This window comes from Myxine glutinosa, chromosome 11 (assembly GCF_964187855.1).
Source record: "Myxine glutinosa chromosome 11, kmMyxGlut1.1, whole genome shotgun sequence".
In the NCBI taxonomy this organism is placed as follows: domain Eukaryota; kingdom Metazoa; phylum Chordata; class Myxini; order Myxiniformes; family Myxinidae; genus Myxine; species Myxine glutinosa.
Genome location: NC_136271.1, coordinates 46,011,472 through 46,038,310, shown reverse-complemented (window position 1 = coordinate 46,038,310; position 26,839 = coordinate 46,011,472). Strand labels below are relative to the sequence as shown.

General features: G+C 49.3%; 1 protein-coding gene across 2 annotated transcripts in view; it reads right to left on the bottom strand.

Annotated features, from left to right (window-relative positions):
- Window positions 1-26,839, bottom strand: part of LOC137436635 (RNA-binding protein 25) — a 188,310-nt gene that overhangs the window by 135,344 nt on the left and 26,127 nt on the right. The window contains exon 3 of one of the 2 annotated variants that reach the window (XM_068130599.2): window positions 8,916-8,965. In XM_068130599.2, coding sequence (XP_067986700.2) covers window positions 8,916-8,965 — 50 coding nt within the window. Of the gene's footprint in view, window positions 1-721; window positions 971-8,915; window positions 8,966-26,839 lie in introns of those variants that run through there. The other variant, XM_068130598.2, reaches the window with a different exon arrangement.

The window sequence follows — 26,839 nt, the reverse complement described above, 5'->3', positions numbered from 1 at the left end:
TGATGTGTATGCTTGTGGACTAATTATGGGATGCCCTTTCACCTTTACACAGCTCCGGAGGTAGGGGGGCGCAGAATAAACAATAATAATAATAATACAGCACACAATCAAAAAAATACAGTCCTCATCTCCGCAACACTGCACCCTCCTCCTCTTAGCCACGTCCCGGGCCTACAACTTTTATTTAGTGTGACACGTAGGTGTAGTTCCCTCTACTTTTAACCTGACCCTGAGTGCGACAGTTTTAAAACATAAATAAATGTGTCCCGCTGCTCCATTGCACCCTGCCTAACAGACTTACGCCCACAGTTAACCGAATTGCGGAATGGTCTTCAAACTATACACTGACGGTGGGGAGCATTATTTACAATGACGCTATTTTTATTTACAAAACTAACCCAGGACCTGTGATTGTTCTTTCTGGGGGGGAGACAGTCTGCTCTGCATCGACGCACCATTAAAGCACCCAAAAACGCACCAATCGGTGCAGTCACCACAGTTCATCAGTGTTCAATGAATAAAAATAAAATCAACAACCCCTAACCCTGCAGGTGATCTCTTGCTCTTCGGCTCCCTCTGCTGGTTATTATATTTGGTCTTCCAGATGTTGTCATTCTTTTGCTTTGCTTACTGGCGGCCTATTTGTATTAAAACTTGCACCCAATGTGTCCATTTTTATTTATTTTATTTATGGCCCACAGGGCCGACTAGTGTGGTTCACCTGTGGGGCATCGGTGCCCTGTGGCCAAGGTCCGCCAGCAAGATTTCGGGCCCTCATGGCCGGTTCCAGCAGAGGGGCCATGCCCCAACCCATGGGGTCCATAAGTGGTGCTCGGCCACAGACCTGTGGTCCATAATGTGGTGCATCGATGCAGACAGCTGGTTCTGGGAATTCCGGGCGCACAATGGAGGACTCACGCACGCTCCCCTCGGCACCCAATGGCGCACAGGTCATGTGGGAGACAAAAGAAAGACAATTGAGCGAGGGGTAAGGTCACAAGGGTACACATCAATAAGGCAATGCAAGGCGAAATGCGTACGGAGGGCGAAGTGAGAAAGCTCGTCCCTACCGTACGTCACCCCCCTGTCACCTACACTACCCTTGCCCTTACCCCATATGTACAAAATCTACCCATTTACAAATTCGTCACTACTGTCACGTCTTCCCCATATTTCCTCTATACCAAATTCGTCACCACAATCCCTCTATCCAAAATTTGCCATCACCCAATTCGTCATCAATCCTCATAAGGAGGAAGAGATGGAACATCAAGCACAATGTCACACCCACGTCATGATGCGTCTCACAATCCAAACATTTGCATCATAAAAAATAATCAAAACATGGCATGGTGTGGAGTACCTGTCACCTCAGGTGAGTGGATGCAGATGGTGTGAGGAGACTTCAATCCTAACTATCCTCTAAATGACCTTAACACACTTTACACTACCCGGGGTCTCTCCCTGCCAATCCATTGGCCAACTTACACTATGGGTTCTAAAAACCAATTCCCATTGACCAAACTGTGGTGCTTCTCAATTTGGGGTCTCACTCCCCCGATTCATCTCCCGGTGCCCTTGCACAATTTCTGGGCTGCGACGTGTAGCTCTCCCAGCAGGTCTACCCACCTGCACACCTCCACCACTGCAGTTGCCACCCGAGCTTACCTAGCTCCTCACCCTAACCTAACTAACTGGGGACAGCCCCTCCTGGCTCTGTCACCCCTTGGTGCCCTCTGGCACTGGGCTACCCGGGTCCGTCCTCCGGATCCTCGGGCCCCATCCACAACTACTACCGGCTCCCAGAGCCCACCTGCGGCCTCACCTGGCCGACATCCTCACAGTGGTGGAGTGCCCAAACCAACTACACACACTAACAGGCTACACGCCCAGCCATTTCCACAACACTAATGCACCCATCCAATCACCATTCTTCCACCCGCACCACAGATGCCAATATCCAACCACAATTTACCTATACCCTCTACCTAACACTTACACTACCCGCCCCGGGTATCCGTGATGGACTGATGGGGGTCCACTCTTCCCCCATTCACACCATCCACTCCACTCCACAATTTCCACCATACTCACTCCACGACCATCCATTCCAATACTCCATACCATTTATTCCATACACCTGTCCTCCATTCACCTGTCGTTGCACACCTGTGCAATCATACCTGGTGCCACCTGCACCCTCCTCCTCTTCCTAGACCATTTGGTCAGCACAATACACAAGCACCTTCACTCCCTCATACACTGCTCCACACACCTGTTCAGTTGCACACCTGTGCAATCACACCTGTTCAATCACACCTGTTCAATCCTCACACACACGGCATCATCTCAGCTAACTACTCCCCTCTGAAACTTGCGCTTCCCAGTCGCCCCTTTAAACTATTGCGCTCCCTCGTCATTATAATCCACGCTAATCTACCTGCGTCCCCACTACAGGAATCCGTCACTAACTAACCTTAACGTTACCTAATGTCATCTTCTAGGGCCCTACACACGATATCCTAACCCACCCGGGCTAGTTTTCACTGCCATACACCCCATAAACTATAGCGCATTTGCCCCACTTCTGTGAGGGATGGTGGATTTGCCATCCCACCACATCGGGGAGGTCCTACTATCAATTTCGCTCGTCCAAATCCAACAAATCAAAAATTTGTCATTTACTGCTAATTCTACCCACTATTATAAATTTCGTATCAAATCACGATCACTATCACTATCACCATCATCACAGTCCACTATATCCTAGCCTCGGTGCGTCGTGACATCATTAAACTCGGTTCGTAAAGCCGAGCAATGAATTCGGGTGGTTTGGTCGCCTGCAGGTTGAATCCGTCCGGCTTTCGGTTCAAGGGAGGTGGTTTGGTTGGACCGAGGCTCCACGCACCATCTCGGCGCGGCACCTTGCGGTCCCGGGCCCGATGGCTCAATCTCCCTCGGTCGGAACCCCGTCCCCACGAGGGGGCACCGTTCCGCTTCCTCCCACTCGCCCTTGAACCGGACCGGTCGCCTCGCCCGTCAAAGCCCGGACTCGACCGTGCGGGGCGGGGCCAAGCCCGAATCGGCAACGATGCTTCGAAGAGAAGCGACGCAGCTTCGATCCGCGCCGGGCCCTGCATCCAACAAAGCACGCCGCGCCCCGAGCGCTCGCATCGGCTATCCGTCGCCCTAACCGCTAACCCGGTTACCGTCGATGCTTTACTTGCATGCTCACACGCATACGCTACCCCTTTCACCCTCACAAAACCCGGCGTTCCAACGCCGTCCGTACATTCCACCAACGCTCTCCCTGTTACACACCACACCTCTCGCGCACACTCTTGCACACACTTTGGTCCACACCTCTCCTCCGTTACGTCCTCCGTAACACTCACCATGGGCGTGCACTCTTGCATCCACCCACTAACGCGCTCACATGGGCTCTCCCACACCCGCGCTACCACCAACTCAGGTGTGCTTCCTCGCACACGTTCCACCACCACCTTACTCTCCGTGTCACACTTCGTACACCCCGACGTGCATTCTCGCTCGCACTCGGTTTCACACTCGCGCTCCGATGTGCCCTCTCGCACCTGCGCCATTACCAACTCACTATTCGTGTCACACTCCGTACACCCCGACGTGCATTCTCGCTCGCACTCGGTATCACACTCGCGCTTCGTAACACGCTCACCCCTTGACGCACACTTTTTTTCCACACGCGTGCCATTTCCACTCACACGGGACCCTTCACCAACGCCCGGATGCTTCCTCGATCCCAAGCGCGCGACAATTCTTTTGTCGCTAAACATCCTCCTGCAAAATCTACCCGCACAATACACAACAGCACGACTCACCTGGGGGATCCTTTCCTCCACGTGAACCTGTAAACTTCCATTCGGGTTAAACACAGCATCGTGATGTGAGCAGGGACTTTGCACATATTCCATCTTTTCCTCCCGCCGCGAGTGGTTTTCTAAGTCCCCGGTCTCTTCAATTTCAATGCCCACTTCCACTTTTTCTTTACTCACCTCGACGACCGCTGGCTTTAATAACATTCCCTCTACCTCATCGGTCGCCGGCTTTTCCAAACCCCGTGTCGCGATTTCTACCCCCGTCATTGTACCCGTGCTTTCCTCCGCTTCGCTCAACCGGCGCTTCTCTACCCGCGTTACCTCCTTGTGCACCCCTGGGACCCTTTCGCCCAACTTGCGGTCTCTGTCCCTCTGCTCCCTTGCCTCTCTATCGGCCCTCATTCCGTTCGTTGTTGCTTCAATTTTGTTTAACAATCGCTCACTGTTAGCCCTCCTTTCGTCCCTCATTCGCTCACTATGAGCATCCATTATTGCCATCAATTGGTCCATAAAAAATCGCATGTACCCTGGTATCTCCGGCTCGGCTGCCGCGACCACGTGCGCAGCGCAATTTGGTGCTGCTTCGGTCACGGGCACGGCAAAATTTGGTGCCGCTACAACCACGTGCGCGAGGACGCCATTTTGTGCGTCTGATACCCCCTCAACCGCCTCCTCATTGCTCCCCTCCATTTGATCCTGGGTTACCCCTAACCCCTCCTCTAGCTCACCCACCTGCATCCGATCGCCTTGACCAGCCATGGCGCGATTTCAAAGTTCAGGTTTTGTAAAACAAAACAAATTTCGGCCGCTCCAAATTTTGACCAAATAATTTTTTTTAGATGTTTTAAAAATTTGGTTCGGGCCCCGAATCTCACTCCCAGACACCAATTGTTACTGATCGCGGTTTAGATGGTATGATGGGCCGAGCGGATGGTCCAACCGCGACCGAACAGTTATTCCCCGATTAGAACCCGATTCCACCCAAACGTTGGCCGGATCGCACCGCAGCTATTCAATAGGGAAAAGACAAAGGCGACACGGATGTGAAGAAGAAGAAGAAGACAAAAAGGTTGGAAATACTACTAAATCTATTCCTACTATTTACATGCTCAAAGTAACCAAGGAGAAGGAAAGATAATAAAATAATATACAGAAGAATCAGAGACACAGTGCAATTATTAGCTTATACAGACTTAATTAACCCAGGGACAGAACAAACAAAACAAACTCACGTACACAAGAAGGGTGGAAAGGCAGGAGGTGGATGGCTGGAGGGAGAGGAAGGTCCAAGGGGGTCCTGCAGCACAACCGGCGCGTTTATCAGCCGCCGTTCCTTCACGGCCCTGCTCCAAACCGCCGTTCCTTCACGGCCCTGCTCCAAACCGCCGTTCAGGCCCCCAAGCTGCTGTTGTGGCTGCTGTGGACGTCGCGTGCTTTGCCAGGCCTTGTCCGACTCGTCTGGTCCAAACCCTCAACTCTTTCTTGGTCCACTCACTCTTTACCACTGACTCCTCACCGCAACCAACGCAACCAACTGACCACCACCACCGACTCCTCACCGCAACCAACGCAACCAACTGACCACCGACTCCACTGACTGACTCCTCACGACTCTCTCTCTCTTGCTTCTTGCGTGCGCGCCTTTTATAGCGCCTCCAGCGATCAAGCCGCCGGCCTTCAGGACACGCCCATCGGTGTGCTCACCTCGGCCCTGGTTGGTCACGCGACCCTCTCGCTCCGCCCTTGATGACAACGGGCGGGCACGCCCCTCTTCCCCTCTATGACGAGGTGGAGACACGCCTTTCTTCTCCGACCCTGCCTCATGGTCAATGGCGGTTATTGGAGGGGAGGTAATTTGGCAATCGAGGCTCGGCAATGACCAGAGGGGATGTAAAAGGGAATGGAGATTTTGGGGATGGGAATGAAAGGGGATCTATTCTCTTTCACTGGTGCAATGGAGTACTTCAATTAATGGGAGACACAGCCTTACCCTAAAACACAGAATAAGAGATAACTATCAAACAGGGGTATTCTATTATTTGGCTGATGTGTATGCTTGTGGACTAATTATGGGATGCCCTTTCACCTTTACACAGCTCCAGAGGTAGGGGGGCGCAGAATAAACAATAATAATAATAATACAGCACACAATCAAAAAAATACAGTCCTCATCTCCGCAACAATATATATATATATATATATATATATATATATATATATATATATATATATATATATATATATACACACACACACACACATATTACAATTCATGCTTTTTAAAATATCTAGGCAAATAAAGAACATAATGAGAAATAGAAACAATAAATGGTGTTCAATCACCACACAGCTAATCACAAACCAGATGTGGTGGTATCCACAAATAAACAATGCAAATGATAATCCTGCTATATTGAACAAGCATTCTGAGTATTGCACTGCAATACATGTCCCCTACCAAAGTTCAAAGTGCCATAACTTTGTCAAAAATGATCGAACATGCAAATTTATGCACGGTTGATGCTGGTTTTCAAACTTGATCTGAGGTATGCTGAGACACGTGTGTCACGCCTCACCTCGTTGATAAGCCCGCAAGGTCGCTCCGTGGAGCGGCCTGCACGTATTGCACTGTGTGAATTATATAAATTATTACCAACTCACGGTCTGAGGTACTAGCGATTCAAGAGATATCCATTTAAAAAAATATTTTCGTTTAATTAACAATATCTGCCAAACCACGTGCCCTATCGCAAATTCCAAAAGGACATTTCAGTAGACTGACATGCCAAACAGATTTGTGAAGTTTCCCCTCGATTGGATCAAAAATGAGGGAGGAGCTCGGTTTTAAAGGTTCATGCTTAAAAACGTCACAACTCTGAAACCATGTGATGCATGACGTCATGCTCGCTGACTTTTTTTTGTTCATCATGGGTATGCGACTATGCGATTCTGCCTGCAAAGTTTGGCCTCGATCTGTTCAGCCATTGCAGAGAAAAGGGGTTTTCGTGTTTTCACGAAAAACAATATGGCGACCGAACCACATGACCTGTGACGTCATAATTACCATTAAAATATTCTACAGACCGAGTCCATCATATGGTGAAAATTTTTATCTCAATCGGTCCTATTATTGCAGAGAAATTGTTTTTTTAAAGGAAATTAAAACTTAAAATGGCACTGAGTTAAGGATCATCAGAATTATCAGAATTCCCAAAGTTCAAAGTGCCATAACTTTGGCAAAAATGATCGAAACGTCGTGAAGTTCGAACGTGACCTGTAACTTATCATGAGGAAACCATGTGCCAAGTTTGAAATCATTGGCTTTAAGCGTTTAGAAAAGAGGTCCGGAAAACTGTTCTTTGCGTGAGGACTGACACTGACGGACTGACAGACGGAGGGACGGCGTGCAAAACTATAGTCCCCTCCGGTGTACACCGGTAGGGGACTAATAAGGTACACAAAGGAGGAGGGTCGACAAACTAGGAGGGGAGGAGCGTCGGGGTAGACAATCGAAGGGAGGATAGATACTCGAGGAGGGGGGTTGACAATCGAGGGGGTGGGGATAGACAATCGAGGGGGTGGGGATAGACAAGTGAGGGGGAGGGGGATAGACAAGCGAGGGGGGAGGGATAGACAAGCGAGGTGGAGGGGATAGACAAGCGAGGAGGTGCAGACAAGCGAGTGGGTGCAGACAAGCGAGGGGGTGCAGACAAGCGAGGGGGTGCAGACAAGCGAGGGGGTGCAGACAAGCGAGGGGGTGCGGACAAGCGAGGGGGTGCAGACAAGCGAGGGGGTGCAGACAAGTGAGGAGGTGCAGACAAGCGAGGAGGTGCAGACAAGCGAGGAGGTGCAGACAAGCGAGGGGGTGCAGACAAGCCAGGGGGTGCAGACAAGCGAGGGGGTGCAGACAAGCGATGGGGTGCAGCCAAGCGAGGGGGTGCAGACAAGCGAGGGGGTGCAGACAAGCGAGGGGGTGCAGACAAGCGAGGGGGTGCAGACAAGCGAGGGGTGCGGACAAACGAGGAGTGTGGACAAACGAGGAGTGTGGACAAGCGAGGGAGTGTGGACAAGCGAGGGAGTGTAGACAAGCGAGGGAGTGTAGACAAGCGAGGGAGTGTAGACAAGCGAGGAGGTGTGGACAAGCGAGGAGGTGTAGACAAGCGAGGAGGTGTAGACAAGCGAGGAGGTGTAGACAAGCGAGGGGGTGTGACAAGCGAGGGGTGTCGACGAGCGAGGGGATGGCGACGAGCGAGGGGATGTCGACAAGCGAGGAGATGCCGACAAGCGAGGGGATGCCGACAAGCGAGGGGATGCCGACAAGCGAGGGGATGCCGACAAGCTAGGGAATGCCGACAAGCTAGGGAATGCCGACAAGCGAGGGGATGTCGACAAGCGAGGGGATGTGGACAAGCGATGGGGATGTGGACAAGCGAGGGGATGTGGACAAGCGAGGGGATGTGGACAAGCGAGGGGATGTGGACAAGCGAGGGGATGTGGACAAGCGAGGAGATGTAGACAAGCGAGGGGATGTAGACCAGCGAGGGGATGCAGACAGGCGAGGGGATGTAGACAAGCGAGGAGGTGTAGACAAGCGAGGAGGGTAGGCAAACGAGGCGGGAGATAGACAAGCGAGGCAGGGGATAGACGAGCGAGGCGGGGAGTAGACGAGCGAGGCGGAGAGTAGACGAGCGAGGCGGGGAGTAGGCGAGCGAGGCGGGGAGTAGGCGAGCGAGGCGGGGAGTAGGCGAGCGAGGCGGGGAGTAGGCGAGCGAGGCGGGGAGTAGGCGAGCGAGGCGGGGAGTAGGCGAGCGAGGCGGGGAGTAGGCGAGCGAGGCGGGGAGTAGGCGGGCGAGGCGGGGAGTAGGCGAGCGAGGCGGGGAGTAGGCGAGCGAGGCGGGGAGTAGGCGAGCGAGGCGGGGAGTAGGCGAGCGAGGCGGGGAGTTGGCGAGCGAGGCAGGGAGTTGGCGAGTGAGGCGGGGAGTAGGCGAGCGAGGCGGGGGGGGGGGGAGGGGGGTAAGACAAAGGGCAATGGAATGAGCAATTAAATAGGATCACACTCACCGATGGTCCAGGAGGCATGATAGCCATCGGCATTGGCATCATTGGTGTGCCTGCAAATAGTCAGCACAAAGTCCATGCATCACTTCATCATCACAAGTGCCTAATTACTGAAAAATAACCATCATTATTTCTATGCATTTAGTGGCTCTCAGCCTTGTTTAGGGCCAATACAAAACAAAATAAAAATCATTATTCAAATTCAATGCAATCCAAAAGATATCAAAAAACATATCAAACAAAAGTTCATAGGAATTATTTCATTTAAAAAACAATCAATATTGCAATTGGCCCATCTCCTGTTTGTTAATCCCACCTGAACCCAGACCTCATGTTGGAATTTTTGGATCAAACCCCATGCACTGCGGTTTGTCCACAGTGTCCTAATGAATGAATATGAATGAATGATCGTTTTAAGGCCATTTTCCCCGCTAGAGCGGGGGTTAGCCTTGCGGGCCCCATGACAATCATGGTTCCCTGTTTTGAGGCAATTTTTTTTTTTGTATACTGAATCGAGGCTCGTGAAAGAGCTAACATTCACTTCACAAACAAATCAACCAGACAAACAAAAATATATAAAAAGAGGGAGCGGAAGACAACATGGGGAGAGAAGGGGAAGCACACAAACACAACATTTGAGAGCAGGGAGATGTGTGGAAGGGAGAGGGCTTGGGGGGAAGAGGCGTGGGAAGGGGGGGGGGGGGGGAGGGAGAAGTATAAAACACAAGGATACCAAGGACTTCCAGGACAAAAGTTGGTATTTCAAAAAAGTGGAATTGGGGTGAAATTAGCGGGGGTAGAAAAGATCAAGGTTTTGGATGGGGGAAGATAAGAGATGGTGGTGAACAGATGTTTTAAAGACCTGGAGGGTGGAGTGGGATTGAAGAGAGTGAGGGAGTTTGTTCCAGAGGTGGGAGAAAAGAGGAATGAAGGAGTGAAGGTGAGCAGAGAGTCTTGATTTTGGCAGTTTAGCCATAAGAGGGTTGCAGGCAGATCTTGTGCGACCTGTAGGAATATTTGCGGGACAGAGCCCAGAGAGAGCTGGGGGGGGGGGGGGGGGGCAAGGCCAGAGAGGAGTCGGTAGAAGACGGAAAAGACCACCAACCTGCCTGCGGTGAGTGAGTGAGAGGCCCTTGGAGTTAGCTTCATTGTGGGAGATTCCAATGATTCTGAATGCTTTGGTTTCAACAGCGTGAAGACGAGCTAGGTGTGAGGCAGGAGCACCAGCCCAGAGGGGAGAGCAGTATTCCATTTAGCTGCGGATGAAAGCCTTGTATATGGTGAGGAGCTCAGGTGTGCCAAGGAAGGACTTCGCACGACGGAGGATGCCCAGTCGGCGACTGGCTTTGGAGGCCAGATTTGAAATGTGGTTTTCCCAGGAAAGATCATGGCAGATAGTGAGACCCAAAAGCTTGAGTGACAGAACTTCTTGGAGAGGATTATTCAGAAAGTGGATGGGAGGGTTGTCCAGTCGGTCTTTTCGGAGAGACATCGTAAGAGTGTGAGATTTGTCAGGATTGAAAGACATGTTCCACTTGTTTGCCCAGTCTGTGATTTTGTCCAGGTCTGCAGAGAGTGAGGAGGCTGCAGACTGCCGATCTGAGGGATGAAGAATGGAGCGACAGAGAGTAGAGTCATCAGCAAAGAGATAGAGAGGATTTTCAAGAGAGTCAGAGAGATCATTTATGAAGACCAGAAAAAGCACAGGGCCCAGAACACTGCCTTGGGGAACTCCAGGCAATGTTTTTATGGCCGGATGCCCTTCCTGACGCCAACCCTTGGTCGCCTCTTACGATGCGCAGGGATACAGTGTACCTATTCTAAACTGGAAATGCCTTTGGAATAGTGTAACAGTACACCGACATCTTTTTGTGTCCTTGTCCTACATGTAAAACCAGCTCCTCCATGAGCCTTGGTGGACGAAACATAAATGAAGTTAGAAATATGTACGTTTTGGCAATGGCAATATGAATGCAATGACAGTTTAACATAGATTCCAATTTCTTCGCAAAATTGGTTAAGCAAATTACGCAAAGAGAATGGAAGACAGTTTGTGTAATCAATCAAAACAGCTAATGGCTGACTGAATTCGAGCCCCTCAGAGAAAGAATGGTCAAACTATAAAATCATTATTTAAGTTGTGCTTTAAGTTACATCGATCAGCTGCAACAATGGTCTATCATAACACTATTTACTGACTTACTGTGACTTCTGGGTGACTGATATTTTGTGCTAAGCATTTAAAATGCCCACACAGTGCTCAGTCTAAAATCAATGTGAGAGAGAAGGGCTCAAGTAAATGTATTACCCACCACTAATCTACCTCCTATTGAACACAAATTTCCATCTCTTCAAGTCTCTTTCAGATCCAAAGAATATTTTTTTATTGTTTAAAAAGCAAAGTGATCTATTAAAACGTTCACAAAAACAAGTTTGACTATATTGACCCAAGCACCTCATTCACAGCAACACTTAAGAGGTTTTTCCATCAATTATTCTCTGAAACTAGGAAATTTCTGAATGGAAGAGCTCGAGATGAGACTTGAGACTTCCCTAGAACAAGGAAGAGTAGGATGAATGAAGAGGTGATTTTGTGATTTTGACCAATTGGAAAGGGTAAAAGGAAACGCATGCTGTGAGAAATGTGCGTGACTTTGACAAGCAGTCTCAGCTGGAGGATGACAAATTATTATTATTATTCTAACAGTTGCTTGGCCTGTACAGCATTCCCAGCTGAGCACATAGCTCATTAAGCTGAGATTCCAGTTTCAAATCTCATCTTTTGTCCCTCATGCACATCTCATAATTAGTAGACATATTATATATATATATATATATATATATATATATATATATATATATATATATATATATATATATATATATATATATATATATATATATATATATATATATACACACACACACACACACACACACACACACACACACACACACACACACACACACACACACTGCATTCAGAAAGCTTCACTTTTTTCACATTTTGTTATGGTGCAGCCTTATGCTGAAATCGTTTAAATTTATTTTTTCCCGAATCAATCTACACTCAATACCCCAAAATGACAAAGAGAAAACAGGATTTTCGAAAGTTTTGCAAATTTATTAAAAAGAAAAAAGTGAAATATTACATTTACATAAGTATTCAGACCCGTTGCTATGACACGTAAAATTTAGCTCAGGTGCCTCCCATTTCTCTTGATCATCTTTGAGATGTTTCTACACCTTGATTGGAGTCCACCTGTGGTAAATGCAATTGATTGGACATGATTTGGAAAGGCACACACCTGTCTATAAAAGGTCTCACAGCTGACAATGCATATCAGAGCAAAAACCAAGCCATGAGGTCGAAGGAACTGCCTGCAGAGCTCAGAGACAGGATTATGTCAGGGCACAGATCTGGGGAAGCCTACAAAAAAATTTCTGCTGCATTGAAGGTTCCAAAGAGCACAGTGGCCTCCATAATTCTTAAATGGAAGAAGCTTAGAACAACCAGGGCTCTTCCTAGAGCTGGCCACCCGACCAAACTGAGCAATCAGGGGAGAACGGCCTTGGTAAGAGAGGTGACCAAGAACCCGATGGTCACTCTGGCTGAGCTCCAGAGATCCTGTGTGGAGATGGGAGAAACTTCCAGAAGGACAACCATCACTGCAACACTCCACCGATCAGGGCTTTATGGCAGAGTGGCCAGACGGAAGCCTCTCCTCAGTGAAAGACACATGAAAGCCCACAGAATCTTGTTTCTCACAGTCTGAGGGTCCTTTAGGTGCTTTTTTGCAAACTCCAAGTGGGGTGTATGTATGTATGTATGCATATAGATATATATATATATATATATATATATATATATATATATATATATCGTCCACCTTCATACATATATATACAGTCACGTGAAAAAGTAAGTACACCCCATGTAAAGTTTTGACTTTTTCAACATATTTCAACATACAGATATTTGATCTTCATTTCAACAATATTGATAGATAAAGGTGATATAATATAACAAATATCATGAAACATTTACATTTTGAAGTCCATTGTATCTATCTATAATTCCATTAATCTCTGTGTGTATGTGTGTTTGTATGTGTGTATGTTTGTCTGTGACCGCTGTTTCTCGACAACTACCGGTCCGATATACTTTAAACTTGCCAGGTATATTGCTGGGGACCCGAGGATGTGCCTTTTCAAGGTTTCATATTAATCGGAGAAGTAGTTACCGAGCTATGGCGATTTCTTTACCAAACACTGCAAGCCGTTCGCTTTGGACCAAACCATTGCATGTAAATAATAGAGGGGGGGGGGGGGTTCTGTGGTCGTTGCGAATGGACCAAACCATTCATGTAAATAGAGGGGGGGGGGGGGGGGTTCTGTGGTCGTTACTGCCACGTGGTTTCAAAGTTTTTTTTTGTTGTTGTTGTTTGCACGCATGTTTTTTTGCACCCACGTACGGGCACGCCCTAGGATGTTTACACACACACACCCCTACACAAATTTTTTTTTTTTTTTTTTTTGGCAAGGAACGGGCACCCACGTACGGGCATGTCCTAGCTTATATATAGTACGGGCATGCCCTAGTATTTTAAATAAGCATAAATGCAAATTTCGCATGTGGAAAAAGTAAGTACACCCCTACATTTATCACCACTTCAAATACCTAAAATTAGAATCAGGTGCAAATGATTGGAACATCGTTAGTGAGGATCTTGGAGGAACCTGTCTTATTTAAGCCTCAGACATTTAGTTTGGTTTGCTCTTTGTTGTTGAAGTGTGCGGCATCACCATGCCTAGATCAAAAGAGCTCTCTGAGGCCTTCAGAAAGAAGGTGAAAGATGCCTACGAGTCTGGGAAGGGATTTAAAAAGATCTCCAAACAATTTGAAATCAATCATTTGACTGTCCAGAAGTTCATCTACAAGTGGAGAAGATTCCAAACAACTGCCAACTTATTCAGGCCAGGCTGCCCCAGCAAGTTCAGCCCAAGAGCAGACCGCAAGATGCTGAAAGAAGTCTCTAAGAACCCCAGAATGTCATCACGGGACCTACAGGTAGCTCTTGCCACTGTTGATGTCAAAGTGCACGAGTCTACCATTAGAAAGAGGCTGCACAAATTTGATCTACATGGGAGGTGTGCCAGGAGGAAACCTTTGCTGTCCAGAAAGAACATCAGGGCAAGACTAAAGTTTGCCAATGAACACCCAGGCAAAGACCAGCATTTCTGGAACAATGTGCTCTGGACAGATGAGTCAAAGGTAGAGCTATTTGCCCACAGTACCAGAAGACATGCTTGGCAAAAACCAAAGACAGCATTTGACCACAAGAACCTGATACCAACTGTAAAGCATGGTGGTAGAAATATTATGGTTTGGGGCAGCTTTGCTGCATCAGGGCCTGGGCAGCTCACCATCATAGAATCCACTATGAATTCTTCATTGTACCAGAGGGTGCTTGAGGATAATGTGAGGCCATCTGTCAGAAAGTTTAACCTCAACCGAAGGTGGACCTTGCAACATGACAATGACCCTAAACATACCAGTAAATACACCAAGGAATGGCTGAATAGAAAGAAATGGAGGGTTCTCGAATGGCCAAGTCAAAGCCCAGATCGAAATCCCATCAAGATGTTGTGGGGGGATTTGAAACGAACTGTGCATGCAAGAAACCCCTCAAACATCGCACAGCTGAAAGAATTCTGCATGGAGGAGTGGGCAAAAATTTCTCCCAGTCGATGTCAGAGACTGGTAGACAGTTATAAGAAGCGCCTACTTGAGGTTGTTTCTGCCAAAGAGGGCAATACCACCTGTGAGAGCCAAGGGTGTACTTACTTTTTCCACATGCGAAATTTGCATTTATGTTTATTTAAATTATACAATGGACTACAAAATGTAAATGTTTCATGATATTTGTTATATTATATCACCTTTATCTATCAATATTGTTGAAATGAAGATCAAATAGCTGTATGTTGAAATATGTTGAAAAAGTCAAAACTTTACATGGGGTGTACTTACTTTTCACGTGACTGTATATATATATATATATATATAACTACGGTTTTGAGATTTGCACATATTGATCATTAAAGGTTAAAGGGTTGCCCCCCATAGTTAGTGCATGAGCAACACGTAGGCCACCTGAAGTATTAGTTATGTCATAGTATGTGTAAGTATAGGCCATTTCCCCTCGTAATATCTGCGTTGTGTAAAGACACAAGTTTAGGTCCCGTTCATTTTGCGTCCACCCTCCAATTCCACCTCTATGGGCGTAATTGATCCCGCGCCCCATTTGGCTGACCCGCTCAGTTTGTTACGCTTTGGCTGCCAGCAGTATTTTGCTGCCCTTTGTTCGCTCACTAGTCGAGTAACACGAGGTAGGCCTGAGAAGGAGGAGCGCGAGGTCGGGGTGGGGCAGCGTCAAGGCGGAGCGTCAGAGGCGATGACGCTAAGAGTCACCAGCCAACCAGGGCTCTAAGGGCATGGCATGACAGGGTGTGTGTGGTAAGGCGTGTCTGGTAAGTGCTAGAAGGTTCGTGGGGCGTGCCTATAAAAGTCTTCGCACAAAGCCCTTGAACAGGACTCTGTCAGGACTGGCAGCGTACTTGTTACAAAGAGAGCACGAGGGAGAACGAGGAGGACTGATTGGCACGAGAGAACTCGCAAGGGGAGAGCGCACGCGAGAGGACTGTGAAGAACATGAATCGCAGCACTCGCTTTGGAGGCATTGCGCTATATCTCAGTATTAGTACGCGCCGAAGGAAAGGCAGGCAGACGCGCCGGTGGCGAATATCGCCTATTCAGCCACGCGAGTGAACGCGGCAATAGCCGCCAGTGTTAACCGCCAACCGCCAGAGCCCAGACCCTACCGTTCGCCCCGCTAAACGACATGCGGAGAGCTCCTGCCCCTCTACTTACCATCTGCCGGGACGAACCGGAGGCCGGAGGGAGCTGCACGAGAGCCATTCCGGGATGTGGTGAACATCATCCTGCAGCTGCAAACCCCGTGTGAGTGTGTCTGTGTGTGAGACGGGCCCATTTGTCTTGGGGATTAAGTTAAGACTGTTTTTAAGGCTGCACTGTCTCCTCTTTTCTGGAATCATTGTAAATAGTGTAAATACAACAACAACATGCATTTTAAAGGCCATTTTCCCTGCTAGAGTGGGGGTTAGCCTTGCTGTCCCCATGACAATCTTCTCCATTTTGCCCTATTTTCTGCATCTCTCCTTGTTAACCCCCTTGCCCGCATTTCTTCTTCCACCATCTTGAGCCAAGTCTTTCTCGGTCTTCCCCGTCCTCTACTTCCTTCTACATTCATTTCCATCACTCTTCTCAACCAGTCACTTTCATCCTTCCTCAACACATGACCAAACCATCTCAACCTGTTCCTCTTCACAGCATTAATCACAGGCTCTATTCCCATGATCTTTCGCAATTCATCATTTGTCTTCCTCTCTCTCAACGATACTCCGCACATCCATCAAACCATTCGCATTTCCACCCTTTCCAACCTTCGTTGCTGCTCTACGTTCATTACCCATGTCTCGCTCCCATAAATCATAACACTTCTCACACATGCCGCATATACCTTTCCCTTCAGCTTCAACGACACTCCCCTCCTCATCAGCATGCCACTCAGTTCCCGAAACTTCTTCCATGCACATCTCACTCCAGTAACCGTTGCCGAGTCTGATCCACCTTCTCCATTCAGCATGTCACCGAGGTAGCAAAATGTTTTCACACCTTCCAGCTTCACGCCGTCTCCAAGATCCAACTCAACATTTCCTCCATCTGCAGCTCCCTCTGTGCACACCTTACATTTGAATGTAGCTGCCACACTGGTTAATGACCCTCTCAGACCACTACATTTTTGATGAACCCACTCAGTGCACATTGTACATTGAATGGAGTTCACTCTGACACCCTTCCTACACACAGCACAGGGCCATTTCCCAGTTCTTTCCACCTCACCACATGCTTTACCACTTGCCATCACCTTCGTCTTTCCGATATTCACCTTCAGACCTTTTGTCTCCATACACTCCTTCCACTTGTTCATCTTTTCCTTCAGCCCATCTATACTTTCCGCAATCAACACCAGATCATCTGCATACAACAACTCCCACAGTTAACCCTCCTTTACGCTCTGAGCCAGCACCTCCATCACAGCTACAAATAGTAGTGGACTTAGTACCGACCCCTGATGCACTCCCACCTTCACCTCAAACTCACCACTGTTCCCGTCCTTCGTCCTTACAGCTGTGCGCGCTCTTTTGTACATTGCCATCACTACTCTGATCAACCATTCCTCCACTCCTAACTTCCTCAATGCCCATGTCGTTACTTTGCGTGGAACCCTATCGAATGCTTTCTCCAGATCAACAAACCCAAGAAACAACTTCTTCCTCTTCTCCATGCACTTCTCCTGCAACTGCCTCACAATGAAAAGCGTGTCTGTCGTTCCTCTTCCTGGCATAAATCCAAACTGCATTTCGTCGATCTTCACTTTCTTCCTTATCCTCCTCTCCAACACCCTTTCCAATACCTTCATTCCATGCTCCAATAACTTTATCGCTCGGTACGAGCCACACTCCAGAGGGTAACCTTTCCCCTTGTATAGAGGGACGAGGGTACTCAGTTCCCAATCCACAGGAATGCGGCCTTCTTTCACCACCAGATTACAGATCTCTGTCATTCTCTTCACACCCAAACTTCCTGCTGCCTTCAACGTATCTCCCACAACTCCCGTCGGCCCTCCCGCTTTTCTACTCTTCATTGCTTTTATCGCTTCCTCAGTGTAAATAAATCTTGTTGTTCCTTTCTTCCCAATTCGATCGCCTGTGTGATTTCTCCATTGGCTAAGTGTGGTACGAGTAAGATCGCTAGAACCGGGTTCACCAACTAAACGGCACGGATCGCGTGTACGCACCGCTCGGCGTCTCAGCACGCGTGATTCGTGCGGGGCTTATTTCCTTGTTTCAGGGCAGCGCGAGTAATTAGGTAATAGTGATTCTAGTCCTATAACCCTATTTCGCGCTGTCCGGGAAGGACGTCATAGGTCCCGGGTCCCGTCGGCCAGTCAAAGACAAGGGGACTAATCCCCCCTTGGTAAGGGGAGAAGGCCGGCGGCGAGATCCGCAACAATATATATATCCACATCCACTTTACGACGGTACTCCAGGGGCCTCCTCCAGGGGCCTCCGTCTGGTCAGCCCCCAGGCTAATGCCTGGCCCATCCCTATTTCCTTGAGATGCCGATCAACCTGCTGCAACCATGAGGCACGCGGTCGGCCCATTGACCTCCTCCATTCACTCATGAGGCTCCCTTGCTGAAAGTATCTGGTGAGCTGGATCAGTGTCCGGAAAGCGAGCCACATGTCCATACAGCCAACAAATTTCATCTGAGTCTCTCTCAGCATCCGCTCGTTGGACACAAAGTCTGACCGGCGATAGCCAAGGATTCTCCGAAGAGACTTGGTTCCAAAGGAGTTAAATCTCATTCTCTGGCCCTTGGTTATGGTCCAAGTCTCACATCCATGGAGCAAGAATGGAAGCACCAAGGACTTAAAGACTGTGACTCAGAAAGATTCATATTATATATATATATATATATATATATATATATATATATATATATATTGTTGCGAATATGGAATTTGGCCTCCATATCCGCTTGTAAATATTCCCCTATTTTCTCCAATACTCCCCAACTTTCCCCAATCCCCCATTCCCTAGTCCCATTGCATGTAAATAACAATCAGTAGAGCCGACCTTCCCCTTATTCCCCCATTAAATGTCGTGCCCAGGTCCACCGCACCACACGTAGACAACTTTCGGACATCTTCCTAGTTATTCTTATTCTATGTCAGTTAAGGCCTCGTCTCCATTAATTATGACTCTTCGTTGCACCAGAATGTGATTATATGGCATCAGTAGTGAGTTTAGGACCTTTCCCATACCTCCTTCCATCTTCTTCCCCAACAATTACAACAACAACAGAGGAGATGGCGGCGGAGCGGGGGAGGATGCGTCCTCACACCGGCTCGATTAGCTCCAGACCATGCGCTCCACGGGGTTACCACGAAGGGGCTCCTTGTCAGCTCCTCGTCAAGGGCGGAGCCTGGTAAACCCCCCGCACGCACCCAATGAGAAGCAACGTGCCGATTCCACGAGGCGGAGCTAACGAGCCGAGGGCGTGTCACTCCCCGCCGGATATACGCGGCCACGCGCCGGATGTGACGAGAGATGCGCACCCAGCTTGGAGAAGAAAAGCCACCTGCGAGCGCTGAGAGAGATGCGCACCCAGCTTGGAGAAGGAAAGCCACCTGCGAGCGCTGAGTCAGATGCGCCCCCAGCTTGAGCAGACAAGACGCCATCCGAGCGCTGCGACCTCCCCGCATCTCTGGACCGGACCGAGTCGATTCTGACCTTTGAGCCCAGGAGGACCTGGAGCCATCGATCCTGCCTTTCCTAGCCATCAAACCCCCGTGTGAGTCAGCCGTTGTCCCGTGTGTCTGTCGTCTGTCCGGGGTTAATATAAGAGTGTGTCTAAGTGCCTGTCTTCCTGTAATATACCTCTAGCCCCTGTAATCTAACCTTTTCCGTACGAATATACTTGAGAATCGAAACATTGGTGTCGTATTGTGTTATTGTAATCCAGCCGGGTGTCTTCTTTTTCTTATTGAGCCAGCGTGGCGCGGCTTCGTCAACGTCGAGTATAATCGGTAACTTGTGCAGACGTGGTCATACCATAAAACCGCTCGGTAAATAACATCCAAGCCACGTCTGTAACAATTGGTGTCAGGAGTGGGATTCGGACCCGGGACTAAATTAGTTAGGCCCAAATTTTGGGAGGGAAAATCGGTTCGGAGCGCGTACGGCGCTCGACCGAATCGATTCGGAGCGCGGTCCCGCGGTTACTGCGCTCGCCGAAATTATAACGAAAAAAAAATAAATTTGGATTTGTTTTACGAAACTCGAATTTTGCAAGTCGCGCTATGGCGGATCAAGACGGCTGGGGTCCGGTAGGGGAGAGTGAAGCAGGGTCGGTCCAGGACCAAATTGAGGGACAGGAGGGACATGAGGAGAGCGAAACAGCGAGGGTAGCAGGCACGCAAAATGGCGCCTCGCAAGAGCGCGCGGTAGCCGAGCCCGCTGTATCAACGGGCTTTAACATGCAGCCGATTGACATACAGGCCCTCATTGCGCAGCTACAGGCAGCTGTACAGATGAGTATGGGGAGCCAAATTGAGCGATTGGGTGAGCGATTGGAGGGCCAAATGAGGGTTGATAGTGAGCGATTGGAGGGCCAAATGAGGGTTGATAGTGGGCGATTAGAGGGCCAAATGAGGGGTACCGGTGAGGGATTAGAAAAGAAATTTGAGGGGTTAGACAACGGGATAAAAGAGGTGAAACATGGGTTAGAGGGGGTAGAAAATAGAATGGCTGCCCAGGAGAATCAGATAGAGGGAGTGAAAAATGGGTTAGAGGGGTTAGAAAACAGTATGGAAGGCAAATTGAGGGACATGAGGGACCAAGCGGAAAGGGAAGTTAACCAAATGGGGCAGCAGATAGAGGGGGTCAGAATGGGGGTAGAAACCAAACTGGATGCTCACAGGGAGGAAATGGAGCAGATGAGGGTGGCATCTGGGCAGGAGATGCAAGTGATGGGAGAGCAGATCAGAAGAGGAGTGAGTGAGGAGGTCGGAGGAGTGCGCGAGGAGGTGAGGCACTGTGAGGAGCACATGGAAAAGGAGGTGAGAAAGGGGACTGTAAAGTTACAAGGGGGCATAGAGGTCCTGACGCAGGAGGTGGAACAGCTGACGGAGGGACAAAAAGGACTAACGGAGCAGGTTCAAAGGAACACTGCGGTAATAGGAGGGTTAAAAGCGACACAGAAAGAACTAAAAGACGACTTGATAGCGACAAAGAGGGAATGTCAGATGGTACGTGAGGGACTGACAACGAGGTTGGACGAGGTGATAGAGGTAATGGAGACGAAGGACCGGCAGGTGAGGACGCACATGGAAACGGTCAAGGTAGCCTTGGAGGATGAGCTTGAGGAGACGTACCGGGGAATAAAAGAGGTGAAGCACAAATTAGAAGAAGTGGAAGAAGGGATGAGCGAAATTAAGAAGCGACGGAGAGGGGATAAGAAAGAGATAAAAGAGGAGATAAAAGAATTGGTCCAAAGTCTGTGTTTGGATCGTGATGATGTGCTCATTAACCGGATGAGGGATTCGCAGGTGATGGAGGAGAAGCGAAGAGGAAGAGGACCCGGTGTAAGTGGTGACCAATATGGTCGTGCGTATGATGCGCCAGGGGATTTAAGAAGCTTGGGGATTGGTTTGGATCCGGGTGTTCGTGAAAGGCCGTTGGTGAAGTGTGCGACAGGGCTGGTGTGCGAAAAAGGAGGTGTGCAAGAAAGTCCGACTCTGGGGTGTGTGAGGAAAAAGTGCGTGCCAAGGAGTGAGTGTGCTGGCGAGAGTGAGTCGGTCGTAGCGTGTGTGCGAGGGAGCACGTGGAAGCGCGGTGTGGTGAGTGTTGCAGAGGGTGTGACGGGAGAGTGTGCGCAAGAGTGTGCGCGAGAAAGGTGTGTGACGGACAGGTGCATGGGGAAAGAGTGCGCTGTCAGAAGTAAGGAAGAGTGTCCACCTGTGGTGAGTGTTACAGAGGGTGTAATGGGAGAGTGTGCGCGAGAAAGGTGTGTGACGGACAGGTGCATGAGGAAAGAGTGCGCTGTCAGAAGTAAGGAAGAGTGTCCACCTGTGGTGAGTGTTACAGAGGGTGTAACGGGAGAGTGTGCGCGAGAAAGGTGTGTGACCGACAGGTGCATGAGGAAAGAGTGCACTGTCAGAAGTAAGGAAGAGTGTCCACCTGTGGTGAGTGTTACAGAGGGTGTAACGGGAGAGTGTGCGCGAGAAAGGTGTGTGACGGACAGGTGCATGGAGAAAGAGTGTGCTGTCAAGAGTAAGGGTGAGTGCGTTGTCACGAGTGGAGGTGAGAGTAGTGAGAGTGACATGGAGCGTGAGTTAGTTGTGACAGGTGAGAGAGGATGTACACCTGGGATGGAAGGATGCACACCTGGAATGGTAGAGCGTGAGTGGGAATGCACGCTGGAGTTGGTGGTGAGGCACGTGGTTGGGTGTGCGAATGAGAGCACACCTGTGATTGTCACAGAGGAGGTGACCGAGGAGGGGGCGCGAAGAGGTGTATTGGTGAGGTGTGCGAGCGACGAATGTGTGCCAAAGTGTTCGGTGGTCAGGTGTGTGACCAAGGCTGTGAGTGGAATGAGTGTACCTGGGTGTGTAAGGAAAGGTACGAGGAGCATGGGCACGGCTGGATGTGTGAGCAAGGAACGGGCTGCGGGGTGTAAGCGTCCAGGTGAAGCATCGACGTTAGACGGGGTAGAGTTTAGAACGACTTATAGCCGAATCGGGCCCTCGGTGCGTGCCGGGCCTCGCTTTGAACGGCCGCGTCCAGGCTCCACTAGGCGGAGCTGGCAGCCCGATAGAAAGGGTCGTCATGGCGACCACTTTTTGGTGAGACGTGCCGGCAGGTCGAGATCGGGGCATTGGATGGCTCCACGCCGAGGTGGTGCGTGGGATCTCGGCACGGGTAAACCTCCTTCCCTGCACCGAAGGCAGGATGCAGCCAGCCGCTGGCACAAAACAACCAGCATCCATTGCTTGGCTTTACGAAGCCGGGCTTTGGACAGGAATTGGCGCACCGAGAGGCAGTAGTGAGTAGACTGGGTGATGAGGTTAGTGTTTTGGACCCAAAATTAGAGAAAAACAAAAATTTGATGATTGGCAAGGGATTGGCAGTAGTGATTGGCAGATGATGGGCAGTGATTGGCAAATTTTTAATTTGTTGAAATTTGATGTGCAAAATTGGTAGTGAGAGACCCCCGATGTGGTGGGATGGCAAATCCACCATCCTTCCCATGTGTGGGGCAAAGGAGCAATAGATTATGGGGTGTATGGCAGTGAAAACTAGCCCGGGTGGGTTAGGTTATATTGTAGGGATCTAGAAGAGATTGACATTAGGTGACGTTAAGTTTAGTTAGTGACTGATACCTGTAGTGGGGACGCAGGTAGATTAGTGTGGATTATAATGACGAGGGAGCGCAATAGTTTAAAGGGACGACTGGGAAGCGCAAGTTTCAGAAGGGAGTAGTTAGCTGAGATGATGCCGTGTGTGTGAGAATTGAACAGGTGTGATTGCACAGGTGTGCAACTGGACAGGTGTGTGGAGCAGTGTATGAGTAGTGAGTGTGTGGATCAGCGCGAATGCGCTTGGGGAGAGAAGGGTGCAGGTGGCACCAGGTGTGAGAGCACAGGTGTGCAAGTACAGGTGTGTGGAGAGAGTTGGAGTAAGTGGTACGGAGTGGTGTGCATGGTGCGAAGGTGTGAATGGGGGAAGAGTGGACCCCCATCACGGATACCCGGGGCGGGTAGTGTAAGTGTTAGGTAGAGGGTACAGGTAAATTGTGGTTGGATATTGGCATCTGTGGTGCGGTTGCAGAATGGTGTTGTGAATGGGTGCATTAGTGTTGTGGAAATGGCGGGGCGTGTAGCCTGTTAGTGTGTGTAGTTGGTTGGGCACTCCACCACTGTGAGGATGTCGGCCAGGTGAGGCCGCAGGTGGGCTCTGGGAGCCGGTAGAGTTGTGGATGGGGCCCGAGGATCCGGAGGATGGACCCGGGTAGCCCAGTGCCAGAGAGGGCACCGAGTGGGGAGAGTGCCAGAGGGCCTTCCCCTGGTAGTTAGGTTAGGGTAAGGAGCAGGTAAGCTCGGAGGCAACTGCAGTGGTGGAGGTGTGCAGGTGGGTAGACCCACTGGGAGAGGTACACGCCGCAGCCCAGAAATTGTGCGAGGGCACCGGGAGATGAATCGGGGGAGTGAGACCCCAAATTGAAAAGCACCACAGGTTGGCCAATGGGAATTGGTTTTTAGAACCCATAGAGTAAGAGGGCCAATGGTTTGGCCGGAGGAAGACCCCGGGTAGTGTAAAGTTGTTAAAGTCATTTAGGAAATAGTTAGGATTGATGAACCTGTCGCACCATACGCAGCCACTTACCTGTGGTGATGATGATGACTCCACACCTGTGTTTTCTTTGTTTGTGTTGCAGGAGATGAATCGCTGTGTGGATTTGTGAGACGCATCACGACGTGGATGAGACATTGGGGTGATTCCATCTCTCCCTCCCTAGGAGGGACTGATGATGAATTGGTAATGGCAAATTATGATGTTGAGTTGGAGATGGCAAATTTTGATGAGAGTTGAAAATGGCAAATTTGATTGGTTAGGAGGGAGAGAAGACGAATTTGGTATATGGGAGGAACGGGGAAGACAGTAGGGATGTTTGATGATTTGTAAAGTAGATGTTTATGGGTAGTGTTGTGTTTTGTGGATGCAGTAAGGGGTAAGGGAGGGGCCATGTAGGTTACCTGGTGGGGGGGGGGCGTACGATAGGAACGTACCTGTCTCACCTGGTTCCCATGTGCCCCCAGTGTGCATCACCTTACATTGCGTGCACTTTTGCGCCCTTACCACCTTACTCACTTGTTTCTTCTTTTGTCTCCCACCTCCGAGGATCTGGCTTTGGGGTAGAGAGAGAGGAGAGAGAGGTGCTGGCTGCGCAGTTGTGGGCCTGCACTTTCGCTGTTTGCTGCCGGGATCGATACACCATATGGACCGCAATGTTTGTGGCCACCCACAATGGACCGCAGTTCGTTTGCGGCCAAGCACCACCCGGGGATGGACCTATGGATCAACGTGGCACCTATGCCATACAGGTGAACCACTAATAGTTAACACCACCAAGTGCACCACAAGAAGAGCAAGAGACACCTGCAGGGTTAGGGGTTGTCGAATTTATTTTTATTCCAATGAACAATGGTGACTGCACCGATTGGTGGTGGGGTGGTGCTGTTGATGCTCGGGAAGGGGTGCTCTGCACGTTATTAAAGGCCGTCGGCCACAGAGCACTCGTGGGTTGGTGTATCGATGCTGGCAAGCGCGCTCTCTCTATGCATAACATCTGCATGTGTTCCTCCAAAGACAGGTCCTGGATCGTAGGGTAGATATCAGCGTAATCTTGTAAATAATGCTCCCTACCGGCTGTATGTTTAGTTTGAGGATTCTTTCCGGATTCGGTTATCCTGTGGGTGTGTTTCTGTGAGGAGAAGGGTGCAACGTCGCAGGGGGACATATTTACTCATTTGTGAATATCTGTAAAACTGTCGCACTCAGGGTAGAGTTAATAGTAGAGGGAACTACATTGCGTGCCACACTAAAGTAGGTAAAAATTTATCGGGTCGGGACGCCCCGAGGGTAGAGAAGGGTGCAATGTTGCGAATATGGAATTTGGCCTCCATATCCGCTTGTAAATATTCCCCTATTTTCTCCAATACTCCCCAACTTTCCCCAATCCCCCATTCCCTAGTCCCATTGCATGTAAATAACAATCAGTAGAGCCGACCTTCCCCTTATTCCCCCATTAAATGTCGTGCCCAGGTCCACCGCACCACACGTAGACAACTTTCGGACATCTTCCTAGTTATTCTTATTCTATGTCAGTTAAGGCCTCGTCTCCATTAATTATGACTCTTCGTTGCACCAGAATGTGATTATATGGCATCAGTAGTGAGTTTAGGACCTTTCCCATACCTCCTTCCATCTTCTTCCCCAACAATTACAACAACAACAGAGGAGATGGCGGCGGAGCGGGGGAGGATGCGTCCTCACACCGGCTCGATTAGCTCCAGACCATGCGCTCCACGGGGTTACCACGAAGGGGCTCCTTGTCAGCTCCTCGTCAAGGGCGGAGCCTGGTAAACCCCCCGCACGCACCCAATGAGAAGCAACGTGCCGATTCCACGAGGCGGAGCTAACGAGCCGAGGGCGTGTCACTCCCCGCCGGATATACGCGGCCACGCGCCGGATGTGACGAGAGATGCGCACCCAGCTTGGAGAAGAAAAGCCACCTGCGAGCGCTGAGAGAGATGCGCACCCAGCTTGGAGAAGGAAAGCCACCTGCGAGCGCTGAGTCAGATGCGCCCCCAGCTTGAGCAGACAAGACGCCATCCGAGCGCTGCGACCTCCCCGCATCTCTGGACCGGACCGAGTCGATTCTGACCTTTGAGCCCAGGAGGACCTGGAGCCATCGATCCTGCCTTTCCTAGCCATCAAACCCCCGTGTGAGTCAGCCGTTGTCCCGTGTGTCTGTCGTCTGTCCGGGGTTAATATAAGAGTGTGTCTAAGTGCCTGTCTTCCTGTAATATACCTCTAGCCCCTGTAATCTAACCTTTTCCGTACGAATATACTTGAGAATCGAAACATTGGTGTCGTATTGTGTTATTGTAATCCAGCCGGGTGTCTTCTTTTTCTTATTGAGCCAGCGTGGCGCGGCTTCGTCAACGTCGAGTATAATCGGTAACTTGTGCAGACGTGGTCATACCAAAACCGCTCGGTAAACTAACATCTAAGCCACGTCTGTAACAATATATATATATATATGTATATATATATATATATATATATTAGGGTGCATCAAACGCCCCATGATTTTCAAAAAGTTGTTGTATTTTAATGTCTATTCCCTCAAATGTTACACTTGTTGGTAGAAGTATGTATGCAAAAAATAGATGAAATCAGAGGTGGTCCTGGGTGGCCACCGGCCACTTTTATATATTTAGGGCCATTTAGGGCCACAGCTAAACTACTTTACAAGATAATGTAAAATTAACTACAAGATAATGTAAAATTAACCATTATACCTATATACAAAAGTAAAGTCCTACTTTTACTAAATGCCTAATATCAAACAGTTAAAACAACCTTACATGTCAATGTAAAATTAACCAAAATCGTTCTTCATATTACAAAGTTGTAGTACAGTGTTGTA